The following is a 12,930-nucleotide window of genomic DNA, read 5'->3' as shown; positions in this document are numbered from 1 at the left end:
GGCTCCGTAGGGGTCAGGCGGCTCGCCCCCCCTTTTTGGTTCCTTACGGCTCAGGGGGCTGGCCCCCGGTTTTGGCTTCTTAGGGGTCCGGGGGCTGGCCCCGGGCTTTGGCTCCTTAGTGATCAGGGGGCTGGCCCCCCGCTCAGGCTCCTTAGGGGTCAGGGGGCTGGCCCCGTCATTGGCTCCGTAGGGGTCAGGGGGCTCGCCCCTGGCATAGGCTCCGTAGGGGTCAGGGGGCTCGCCCCCGGCTTTGGCTCCGTAGGGGTCAGGGGGCTGCCCCCGGTTTTGGCTCCTTAGGGGTCAGGGGGCTCGCCCCCGGCTTTGGCTCCCCAGAGGTCAGGGGGCTCGCCCCTGGCATAGGCTCCGTAGGGGTCAGGGGGCTGGCCCTCGGCTTTGGCTTCTTAGGGGTCAGGGGGCTGGCCCCCGGCTTTGGCTCCTTAGGGGTCAGGTGGCCGGCCCCCGGCTTTGGCTCCTTAGGGGTCAGGGGGCTGGCCCCAGCTTTGGCTCCTTAGGGGTCAGGGGGCTGCCTCTGTGTTTGGCACAGTAGTGGTCAGGGGGCTCGCCCCCAGCATAGGCTCCGTAGGGGTCAGGGGGCTGGCCCCCGTCTTTGGCTCCGTAGGGGTCAGGGGGCTGGCCCCCGGCTTTGGCTTCTTTGGGGTCAGGGGGTTGGCCCCCGACTTTGGCTACTTAGGGCTCAGGGGGCTGGCCCCCGGTTTTGGCTTCTTATGGGTCAGGGGGCTGGCCCCCGTCTTTGGCTCCGTAGGGGTCAGGGGGCTCGCCCCCGGCATAGGTGCAGCCCCTGCGTTGCTGCAATCCGTACCCCGTTGCCTGGAGTCAATGTTTCGCCTTCAAATGGCCGGGTATGCAAAATGACTGCCCTGACGCACGAATAGTTGTATCAGAATTTTGCATTAAGTTTACGGATTGATTTGAAGGCGCTCTTCTGCATCCATTGTGAGTGGCGTTGTACATTGATGTTGGCCAAAAAGTTCATAATTTTGGGTTTCAAATCGAGCCTTTTATTTGAAAAATGCCGAGGAATATTATATCGAAAAAGAATAAGATTTTTTATGGTCTCTACGTCTCATTTCAAAGATGAGAGCGCAAGCGGCTGGATCAGATTGTGTATTTTAAGTTGCTTGTTTCGGTCATCGTATTCTGAAGCGAAACTGAATGAGTCGCCATTTACAAGATCGCAACTTACTCAAAAGCGGTTGTGATTTTAAAATGTTTCGCACGGATAAAATGAGCTTTCTTTGATTGACTGTGAATAATCAATATTGAAGAAATGGTACTTTTTTCACTGGTCCATTAGGAAAGCGTAAAGCATGGATGGATGGAGCATTGATGACCGCGCCCTTGCCGTATGAACATTAATTTGACTGCCCCCAAATCTTCTTCGATGAAGATTTATTTTCAAGTGAAATTATGGATATTTTAAAAGAGCAATGGAAAGAGAATTGGAGAAAGAGAGGTACGAAGTTCGAGAAAGTTAGGTCGTAGATCGCCACAGTTTAAATGATCTTATTTCTACCAAACAGCACTATGTTTGCTATGACGTGAACCCTGTTATGCATATATTCTTATGGGTCTCCGGGCTCATGTCTTAATGCACATAGTTCCGTTTGGCAGAAATATGTCCAAATGGAGAGGAGGAAATTCTACTTCTATAAATTCATTGTAATTTTCTTTAAAAGGTCCCCTTCTAAATGTATGCAAACATCAGTCCATAAGAAAAGAATATTATTGTATTTTTTGGTAAACTTTAATATTTGCCTCTCCACGTCCAGCACGTCCTAAAGTCCGATTCTGGAAGGTCTAATAGTAAGATTATTTAGCAAGCAATGTGTGTGTCTTGCGGTACAAGCACCAGGTATTTGGAAAAAAGAGACGGAAATAACTTTGGCCAGACTTCATATTAAAAAAATATCAGACATTTATTTTAAAAAATCTAAAAAACTTAAAACAAACGAGGTTAAAAACTCAACTTTATCCTTAAATATGACTGAAGACTCATTAAAGTTTATCGAATCAATATGTGCCCACATACCCTAGTCAAACATAGCAATAATTTTCACTAGGTTTGTTACGATCGCTCCAAAGTTGGCGAATCCAAACTATCTTAGGAAACTTGGTCAACACAATACTCATTACATCAAACGAAAAACTTAACAACACTCATCAGCTTCATTATACTCTCAAAAATCTCGGTTAGAAATTCGAATCGAATTTCGCTTGGGAGCAAATGATCGGAGTGAATTCATTCTTCGACTTTGCTAATGGAACAAATTTCATCATCCACATTTTTCAGCGGTATCAGAGGCCTCGACTAAATGTGCACTGCGCATTCCACTCCGAGATTTCTAGCGGTGTAAATGTGTTGTTTTTTTAATGTCAAAGAGTCAATGAAGCTGATTTAATACCGCAAGCAAATCAGCAAACTATTTGCTTCGGCGATTTTAATTCGGAAATACTTTGCGACTAGAGCATTGGAAGTTAGACTTCCGGCAATTCTTTCCTATTACTATAGTCTATAGTCTATAGAGGCTGATTTTGTGGGATCGGCTCCATGGTTGGCTCCGGGGTCGGTGGTTGCTCTGTTGGTGGTTGAACAACAGCCGTTGTCGCTGGACGTGGAAATCTTGAGCAAAGAGAAAAAATTAGGAAAAAGAATGAATTAGGTCTTCCTGCAGGCTGATTGTTGAAATTGATAGACAAATCGATAGACAAAGAAAACATAAGGAATATATAGCGAGGTGGTTCTCATAGACCAAGGGAGAACATGATGGACTAACTAAGGGGTCCCTCGTGGGTTGCCGTTAGTTTGTCTACGACCTACCTACTTTGTCCATTGTGATCACCCGCTTCCACCAAAAGGATCCCCCATATCATCCCTTTTGTCATGTTTGTCTATCGCTGCGTCTATCAATTTCAATAATCAGGCTGCTGGTGGTTTAAGTCTTTATATTTAATATTTCTATTCCTTGTACTTGTACAGGGTGTCTCAAAGTTAAATTTTTGTAGTAAAGTTACAAAGTAAAATTAATAGATTTTTGGGGCCAAAATAAGACTTTTCTGTTCTGTAAAGTAGTACCAAAAATCTCCCCCACTTTCGGAGTCACGCCCCTCCCTCCCCCCCCCAAAAAATGCCTTAAAAAACCATCATAATAAAAATAGAGCTATTTTTTGGTCCGACTTTTAAAGGATTATAACTCTGAGAGGGAGGAAATGTTTTTTGGGAAAACTTTAAAGAACAAGAAGAAAGTCCTATGCTTTGATTCGAAAAATTGATTTTGACAATATTCGCGTTTAACCTTAGGACATTCTAGATGTTACAGAATCAGACGGTATGCGCCTTAAGGTGAAAACTCTTAATTGAACTGAAATCAATCGAGGAGCTGGAATGATCAATCTGTTCTCCAACGAAATTCCCTGATCTAGGATGAAACATTAAGTAGATTAAATTCTCACCTGACTTTGGATTGCTTCCTTCTCTTTCCGCGTATGAAAAGTTGATAAGCGATGCAGAGAAGAATCATGAGGAGAGGACCTATGATGATCAGCATGATCGGCAAAATCCTCCCGATCGTTCGGGACGAATACTCCTGCTGTCCTGCTCAAAATAATCAGCTTTTAAGTTTATCCCTGGCTAAAAATCTCTAGATTCACTTGAGACTATGGGTTTCTTCGCAGTCAAGTACAACTCCAAACACAAGTAAGCTCCAGAGTAGAGGGGACTTAAGGTGATTCGATGGACGCCATATTTTGTGTCAGAACGGCATGCGATATATCGCATCAAAGGGTTCATACTTTTTCAGCTACTCGTCATTTTTCTCCAAATTTGAGATCGCAATTCTGTTGTCAGGAGACTAATAAAGCACTCGCTTACCAATTTTAACAAAGAAATTCAACGTAATAAAGGCGTGGTTTTTTTTTAGAGAGAAAACATCGCATTCGATACTGATATCGAAACTGCACGCGAATGCGACATTTTCTCTCTAAAAAAACCTCGCCTTTATTACGTTGAATTTCTTTGTTAAAATTGGTAAGTAATGCTTCAGTCTCCTGACATCAGAATTGCGATCTCAAAATTGGAGAAAAATGACGAGTAGCTGAAAAAATGGAACCAATTTATGCGATACATCGAATCACCTTAACTTAATGATGTGTCTTCATGGTGAACAGAACTAGAATTTTTTTGCCGGAAGGGAGACGGAAGGGTACTTTTAAATTTTACTCGCCTGGTAATTCATATTATAAGGCACTAAACCGATATATTTGCTAAACTTATGTTCACCTTTCAAATTTTCTGTACGGGTCAAACATTAATTATGACTGTTCGCATATGACTCCTAAGTCATTTGGGAAAGCAGATTCCCTAAGAAATATTATCATAACGTAATGAAAACATATCGACGATGGAACTATACCAGACTGCGTATCTCGTTTGGGGTGTTTAAAAGTCTCCGCTCCCATTTTATTATTTTTTTGAAAGAGAACAAATCGATATCGTTTCTTGAAATTTTCACGCAGAATTTTCTTCGCACGGATGAGAACAAACACGGAAGATTTCAAAAAATGATGTTGAGTAGTATTTTATTTGAAAAATGAAGTATGACAGGAAGTCTACAACGTCGCAAACTGAGATACGTGGTCTGGTGGTTTCACCGTCGATATTGTTTATTCACTTGTTATAGTTGAATTTTTTCTACCTACGAAGCGCAGATCACACGCTGCAATGTTTATTGAATTTGGGCGTCGATGTGTTGTTGAATGTTATTTGAATGCTGAGGTGAGAAGCTATTTGAATAGAGCTCTTACAAATCAGATTTGAAAAAACTCAAAGAACGAAAGCAAACATGTCGAGTACCGATTGATTCAACTCCAGATTCAGCAAAAATTGCAACGCTTGATCCAGGTTTAAGCTCTTACTGTTTTGCTCTTTTCTTTGATACTAATTAATTTTAATTACATTATTTTGTACTGATTCTTTTAATAATTAAGTTTAGAAACACATTTTAGGGATATAGCCAGACTACGGAGTTTTTCAGAAAATCAGACTGCAGACTGAAAAACTCCGTGGTCTGGCTATATCTCTAAAATTTATTTCCAATATTAAAAAAAAACCACGCAATATGCGGCTCGCAACTCATGAATTAAGTTTACGTAAGGATATAAATCTACATAATATCTGGGGAAAATTCCTCGCTCGAACTAGTTGTGTAGCCAACTATCTTTTATTGTTGCTCAATGGTCAATATTTTATTTTCGAATCGGGGGGAGAGATTGGTAAAAATTCTTGAAATTTGGATGCTATGACTATTTTTTAGCTATATAGTATTGGGGCAAGGGGGAGGCGTACCATTTAGACCCCCTTAGGACCAGTGCTGTAAGTTTTCCATCCTGAAGAGCTTCAAGCCTAGACTTAATTTTTTCATTTTGAAAGAGTTATCTCGTCAATTTACACAGGTCAAGTTAAATGGAGGAGATGTAATTGATTCCTAAATTTAGAAGAGCTTTATTAAAAATGTATACTTAAACAAAAGTACTCACATGAGCGGCAGCATTGGACGGCAAGATATAAGGAGAGGGGGAAATATAATGTACAAAATTATCACATACCCTCAGTCAGAGCGCTTAAGCTAGAAAGCGTGTCACCAGGAAGATGACACTTGATTTACTCATCAAATAATGCTACAAAACCATAGTTTTCATTCCACTAATTTGTTCACATACGTAAAAATTGCATTTAACAATTTTGATCAGTACTTGACTAATTTATCATTCAACGTAATAATAATATGGAGTAAACGACAAAATCATGACTAACCAAAATGAATGCTTGCTTTTTAGGGAACATATCACGAGATTTGAAAGTTAAAGCTAACATAAAAACATACAACTGTATTTTTTCACAACGTTTCTCTTCGGAGAACGGGATGGTAAAATACAATCGACTGACTCTATGAAACTCAACTGCGAGAGTCAGCACTCAATTAGGAGTAACACGCAAATCAAATTTTTTAGGAACCTCTTAAATCATAAGATTGTGGTACCATCATTAGCGCAAAGACACTCCTTTCAACGAATAAAGAGACATGTTAAACGAGTGAAAGTCGCAGTCAGTCAGAAATTCACGGCAATTTGCAAGTGGCATGCAATCGAACTCGGCTTTTAGCGCCTTCAAATCCTGGGCATACTCTTCGCATTGCCGGGGAGTCAGTTTGGTCGCCTAACCGAGTCAAACTCCGATTTTACCATGCGCATTTGCGAAGGTGCTAGCTGGTGCCATGCGTTCAGGTGGAAATTGAACGTCCAGCTTAAGTATCAGTACTTTCATTCATGTTCCTCTTCACCTGAATTTTTACCCATTTTTTACAACAAAAATAGATTGCTTTTCGCCGGTGATCGCTAACTGCCTACGACAGATGGATGTGACAATAGTGCGGGATGACATGATGAGAGTGAGGATGTGCACGATTGGAAAAGCAAGGAAATTCTTACAAAGAGATGAAGGCTTAAGGTGCATTTGAAAAACAGGATTCAAAAATATTGCTCCTGAACATACAAAAAATGAAGAAAGGATCCTTTAAATTGTTCGAATCTCTCAATTTTTTTCATTTATAATTTGCAAGAACTGAGAGAGCTAAATTACATTGCAATATTTTAAATTCCTGTCAATTTGCTCACTCGAGAGCAAATGCATTTTTTTTCTATTTTTTTTTTCTTCTTTTTTTTTCTTTTTTTGAAAGAAAAGATTTTGCCTACTGGCTTTCACCTGTTCATTCTTGAGCGTTCGCTAGCACGATAAACAAGCTGCAATATTATTTGAATAAATAATTAAATATTATGATTGACATGATTGCAACTTAGCAATTTTCAGGCTACAGTTTTAACACAGAGGAATATAAAATATCACCCAAACGTATTTTTTGCTCTTTTCCTTGAAACTGTTCATCTCGTCCTCGTGTGAATAACTAGTGGAACGAAAACTATGCGTCTCGAAAAAATATCCATTTGAACTTTCCTAAAGATAAACTTTCGATGAATTAAAAATATTGTTCCTTCAAGAGAAGCTCCTTCAATTACAAAATTTCTTATCTTGTTCTATCTAAATGGTTGAAAATTTCAACATTTCGAATGTACATATACAAGGAAACTAATCATCAAGACTTACCCGTATTGTCGTTATAGAAATACAATTTTTATCATACAGGTCTCGTGAAGCTCATTGGTTGAAACCCGAGAGTATTAAAAGTCAACTTAAATTTTACGGCTTAAAATATCGAAAAACATTTAAATTACATATTTATGTACAGTTTCGTACGTCTAGACAAGTTCTTTACGTAGAAGTTTATCATGAATTTCGCTTAAATGGCTTATTAAATAATTGACGAACTTAGCTCTTTATACATCAGAATTTTATTTCTCATATAAGAGTTGAGAGCGATTCCGCAGTACTAATCTGGAGAACCCAGTTCCAGTTAAGTCCCTTTTCGCAAAATTCAGTCAACGCCGACAATTTTACCAAAAGATTCCTAAACTGGGTGGCATGAAACGTAAGAAAGAAATAAAAGATTGGAAATTTCAGTGAAATATTTCATGAAATTTCACGAGGCTGCGAGATATAATTTCATATTCTTCAGGGGCTAAAGTTTGCAACCCTCACTCACTCAAAAATAGGAGGCAATCACGATTTTTAAATTTGGCGACACATGAGAAGTAAACCGGTATTTTTCAATATCTATCATTAATTTCTGACATTTCATGAAATATTTCACGTGAAATTTCAAGATGTTATTTATCATGAAATGCCACCCTGCTCCTAGATCAAAGTCTGGATCTGCGTCCGTTTTTGGGGGGTTTTGGGAGGGGGGCTAGCCGTGGAGTCCGGGGAAGCGCTGCTAGAGGGGGCAGGACGGGTGGGATCAGCAACGGGGACCGGGCGAGGAAGAGCCTGCCGCTGCTGGGGTTGGCGGGTGTAGGTCAGGGTGGAGGGGGAGGCGGGGAGCGACGAGGGGGACGGCGCCCCCCTGGGGGGCCTCGCCCCGGGCCCGGCATACTGGGGCGAGGACATGGGCGTGGAGATATCGCTGCCGAGGGTGGTGTTGTCCTCCTCGTATTCCAGGTCCCAGACCTTGTCCTCGAACTCGATGTTGGGCTTCCCGGGGAGCGGCTCGTGGGTGCGGTAGATGCCGTCGTAGAGGACCGGCAGGGGTTTGTCCTTGGAGGAGGGCGTCGAGGACTCGGAGCTGCGGAGCGTGAAGGAGATGTTGGAGAGCTCCTTGTTGATCTCCGGGTCCTTGGAGCGGGCCTCGCGGTCCGGGCTGCGCGTCCCGGCGAGGGCCTGGACGAAGGACATCCGCTTCCGGGCCGCCGGACCGGACTCGTACTGCCAGGAGCCGGGTGCCCCCGCCGGGCCCAATGACCGACGCTTCCGGACGACGTAGTTGGCGAAGCAACAGAGCGCCACTAACAATGGTACCACTATGACTACAATTATGCCTATCGTTATCCACGCGTTCCTCGATTCGTACTCCACGTGACCTGGGGCAGAAAACGAGGCGTCAGTTGCCGCATCAAAGCCGACCCCTTTTTTAAAAAGGCCAGTCGGTTCTGAATTTTTTTTTCCAAGATTAGATTTTCTATTTTTTATATCCCAATAAATTGGCAGAGTTACATTTGTTTTTGTCACGCAAGTTGTCAGTTCAAAAAAAGGTCATTTAAAATTGTTGTTCCTTTTCATTTTGCGATACTGAAAAGTTTAGTTTTTGAACACCTTAGCCCCTTATTCTCAAGATCTAGTTATTGGATTTTCGAAAACTTGTTTTGTTATACAGCTCTAAATTTCCTCTTTAATTGACACATGATTGTTCTGATATGTTGTTAACCAGAGTTTTTAGAAGACTTGGAAGTGAAAAAATCATTAAAAATAAAATGAAAATTTCAGAAATGTCTCAAAATTTTATTTTTAGGAAAATCGAAATAATTAGGTACACGTCAATTAAAATAACACGTTTAGACCTGTCTAACAAATACAGTTTTTAAGAAACCATTCAGTAGAACTTGAGAAAATGGGACAGATAGTGACATAGGTTTCAATGTGTAGGGATAGACAGAACCGACTAGCCTAAAACCTCTCTCTCTCTGGCCGAAAAGAAGCGGCTTCCATACATATTAAATTGTATTTTAAATCTCTTTGTGTTCGAAATTACTAATTTAATGATACACTGCGAAAGTATTCCTGCTGTTGAATACATTGGTGACAGTACGTCAAATAGGTAGTAAAGAGCTGTTGGGTGATATGACTTGTCAACAACGAGAAATATTACTTTTTCAGGTGCGAAATGAATTTCAAGAGAAAAAAGGTATATGTGTCTACCTTGAGAATCACTCTACAAAGAGCTTTAACAAAAAATTCCGATTAACAATGAATAGTTAAACACTTTCACGCTGATCGAATGAATGGAATGAAAATTATGGTTTTGAGCAGGGAAAATTATCATATTATTGGATGAATTCACCTAATTTTCTGGCATAAAAGCTGTAGATTTAAAATTTAAAATGTGCTTTGTCTTAAAACGATCAATATTGCACCTTCCAATGTAAACGTGTTTAGGCATACATATTGTTTGATGTTTTATCCTCCGGGCGAGTCAATGCGAAAAAAATGGTTAAAAGTCTCAGGTACTGTGCGGAGGAATAATTTGATATACAATGTGGATCACTAGACAGAGTGTTATCCCTTCAAAATTTTACACAATAAAATGGGTCTTACGACAGGAGGTTCAGAAATTAACCTCTGAAAAGTTAGCGCTCAATTTCTTTTGATTTAATTGATAATCCCGCTTTTCCATTTTCTCAAAAGGAACTATATCTACTTTACATTGTTTCTTCTGCAGCTTCCACGAGCACACCCCATCTTTCACTTGCACATAGTTCCTTTTCGCATATATACGTCCAGTTTTAAGTGAGCATATTAATATCTCGCTACAAAGTTAATTACCGTATTTCCCATGGCGTAAATAGCTTTCTCGTTAAATTTTAAAGAGGAAACATAATAGGTACAGTGTTTTACCTTACTAAGATAGGTTTCTAATGCCTCGTCTAGGGGTCCATTTTGCAGAAAAATCAGGCAAAATTTGGTGCGAAAAAACAACGCGGTGCAAGAAAGAGAAGCCGGATATAAGGAAAAACCAAAGATTTGGAGGTTTTAGCATGGGTGAAGTGACGGCAATAATTAATATGGTGCAACAGAATTTACACTTTGTTCGTCAACAATGTTGAGCACGAACCCAAAACGTCTCACGAACCTCACTGGATCAGAAAGTTTGCTATCAGCTGCTCATGTCTAATTTAATAGCCTTGTAAGATCTTCATAAGATATTTTCACCATCCCGATAAGAAAAGTGATGGAGTTATGATTGATACCATGTGATGGGTCAATCGATTTCCGCAGGTAATTTAACAAAAACTACGGAAGTTACAATTTCTAAATTCTTTGAATTCAATTCTCAAATTACTGTAAAAACCTTCTCTCTGAAATAATTTTCTCTAATTTTTGTACAAATTTATTAAAGTAAATTCTGAATTTATATTGACATTTTGGAAGTTTCTTTTCTGTCCCAAAATTCACGAAAATACTGCTCATATAACTTCGATATCGTATAGACAATCGAAAGTATCTCACTCATGTCGGAAATCGATCGACTCCTTATGAAACAGGACGTGTTGAAAGGAAGGAGCGTGTCAGCAAAGTGAAAGAAGATATGAAAATAAGGGAGCACTCACGAAGGCATTCCGTGTAGCCGTATTCGGGGATGTCCCAATGACCATCCGCAGTGCACGTTCTTCGTTGGTCTCCGATCAGAACGAAGTCCTGGTTACACTCGAAGGTCACCTTCGTTCCGGGAACGAATAAGAAGTTACTCTTCCGCCCGAAGCGTGGGGTCTCCAGGATCCCGCAAGAAATCACTGGAAAATAAATGGATCTCAGTCAACTTCTGAGTGTTGTCGCGAATAAAATTGCCTTAATGGTCCAGTTTTGCTGGTAACAGAGCCTTTTGATGCTTAATTCTTGTAGACTAGCTAAAAATAAGAAAATCTGTCCAAACAGCAACTTTCTACGTTGAATATCAACCAAGATATGGCCCTTTGAAAAGTCGAGTTTTTGACCTCATCCACCGCGGTAGTGCATAACATGGTATGTACCTCTGAGGTGGATGACGTTATTAATCGAGTTTTTCAAGCCGCGATATCTCGGTTAATATTCAACGTAGAAAGTTGTTGTTTGGACATGTCTTATTATTTTTAGTTGATCTGCAAGAATAAAGCACCAAAACACGATTCTGTGACCAGCGCAACCTACCCATTCAAGTACCTACATTTTGCAAATAGGAACCACAAGTTCTGGCACAGTTCTGAAAGAACGTTTGTATAAGTACCATTTGTTTCCCTATGCAGACAGGTGTTTTTACAGATGAGCTAGAAAGAGTAATTCCTAATTGCAAAATGACGTCCGATTGATCACTGGAGAGGGTAACAATAGAACGAACGTTTCCTCATTTAAAGTTCATTCAAAACCCACTGAACTCATTAAAATATTTCATAATCAACGCTGAAAGAAAATCCAGTGTACTCTCGGTAATTCGGCCTTGCAGTAGTGTTCGAGCCTCACCAAAAAAAAGCCATCTTGGTCAGTATGCTCAGTATTTAGAGGTCATTATAGTTTATTCGGGGGCCACAATGATTATATTTTTATATAAAAAAAACTTTGACCACAAGTTCAATTAGTCAGGTGTCGATTAGAAATGTCTAGGTGCATTTTGTGCATTGCCTTCGTTGGGTTTGAATACTGGCCAGGAGGGACTGCGGGTTTATCCGCATTAATACTGTTCGGCTGTTTCCACTGAAGTTGTTAATTTTCATAAAAATGGAGATCAAATCATACAACTTTTACAAAATAAAGCAAACTAATGCGTTTCTTTGTAACTTGCCTGTGAATTACGAAACCTCCTTTTTAAAGGAGTGATCATGGTTACTGCACAAAATGTCACACTATTCCCATTAAACCTTTCATAAATATTATAATTTTGGGCAAAGGTATTCCTTAAAGTTCTTTTATAAAGGTAAAGTATGGACAAAATTATTCTGAAACTTTGTTGTTTCTTGTCTTTACATATTTTCAATTTAAGTAGTTTCATTGTTTATAGTCCAAAACTTACATGAAATTATTCAAATTTAACAATGTTCTCCTAAAAACCACAAAAGCGTCACCTCCTTCTTCATTATATCTTTAAGTTGACCTTAAGAAGCGCTACTTCACAATTCAGGTGTAAGAAGAATCGTTTACCTCTAACGACAAGAGATAAACGACCGCCCATGCTAGAGCGGCAGGTGTAAAAAACACGAGCGCCTTCAACCACGGACGCATACCACTATTCGTACTCCGAATACAACTATTCGTACTCGATGGACGTCTGTATTGCATGCTCCTAAATTGAAGGCGCTTGGATTTTCTTGACCGTCGCGCCTCGCGCGTAGTGGCAGTCTAACGCATCGTGCAGTTATTATTAATTACTTGTGAGAATCCACTTTGAAGAGTACGAGAGTCGGTAAGGGTGGTCACTTCTCGATTAAATAAAATCCCCACGTGTGTGATAGAAACCACTTACCTCTTTTTTCGGGCGAATTTTGTGATTTGATAGCCGTGAACTGCTTCTGGTAGGACAGAGTGTAGTAAGCAAGATCGCGATTCAAAGAGACCGCATAATCGTATTTACACTGGTACGAGTCACCACAGAGTTCATTTGCTCTTATGACATCTTGAGATCTGCCCAACATAGAAAGGTTTCGACGAATATCAAAAAAAAAGATGGATTAAATCAAGGAAATTTTACTATTTAGTAAGGAGGTCTTGGGCTGATTTAA

General features: G+C 40.3%; 1 protein-coding gene across 2 annotated transcripts in view; it reads right to left on the bottom strand.

Annotated features, from left to right (window-relative positions):
- Nucleotides 1-1,912: 1,912 nt before the first annotated feature.
- Nucleotides 1,913-12,930, bottom strand: part of mesh (sushi domain containing 2 mesh) — a 42,423-nt gene continuing 31,405 nt past the window's right edge. The window contains exons 20-23 of one of the 2 annotated variants that reach the window (XM_072300948.1): nucleotides 12,675-12,832; nucleotides 10,792-10,974; nucleotides 3,472-3,613; nucleotides 1,913-2,641 (exon numbers count right to left, since the gene is read on the bottom strand). In XM_072300948.1, the coding sequence (XP_072157049.1) occupies nucleotides 2,539-2,641; nucleotides 3,472-3,613; nucleotides 10,792-10,974; nucleotides 12,675-12,832 (586 nt within the window). In that variant the 3' untranslated portion in view covers nucleotides 1,913-2,538. Of the gene's footprint in view, nucleotides 2,642-3,471; nucleotides 3,614-5,494; nucleotides 8,548-10,791; nucleotides 10,975-12,674; nucleotides 12,833-12,930 lie in introns of those variants that run through there. The other variant, XM_072300947.1, reaches the window with a different exon arrangement.

Source organism: Bemisia tabaci, chromosome 5, assembly GCF_918797505.1.
Source record: "Bemisia tabaci chromosome 5, PGI_BMITA_v3".
NCBI classification, from domain to species: Eukaryota; Metazoa; Arthropoda; class Insecta; order Hemiptera; family Aleyrodidae; genus Bemisia; species Bemisia tabaci.
This window is presented reverse-complemented; position numbering and strand designations above follow the sequence as displayed.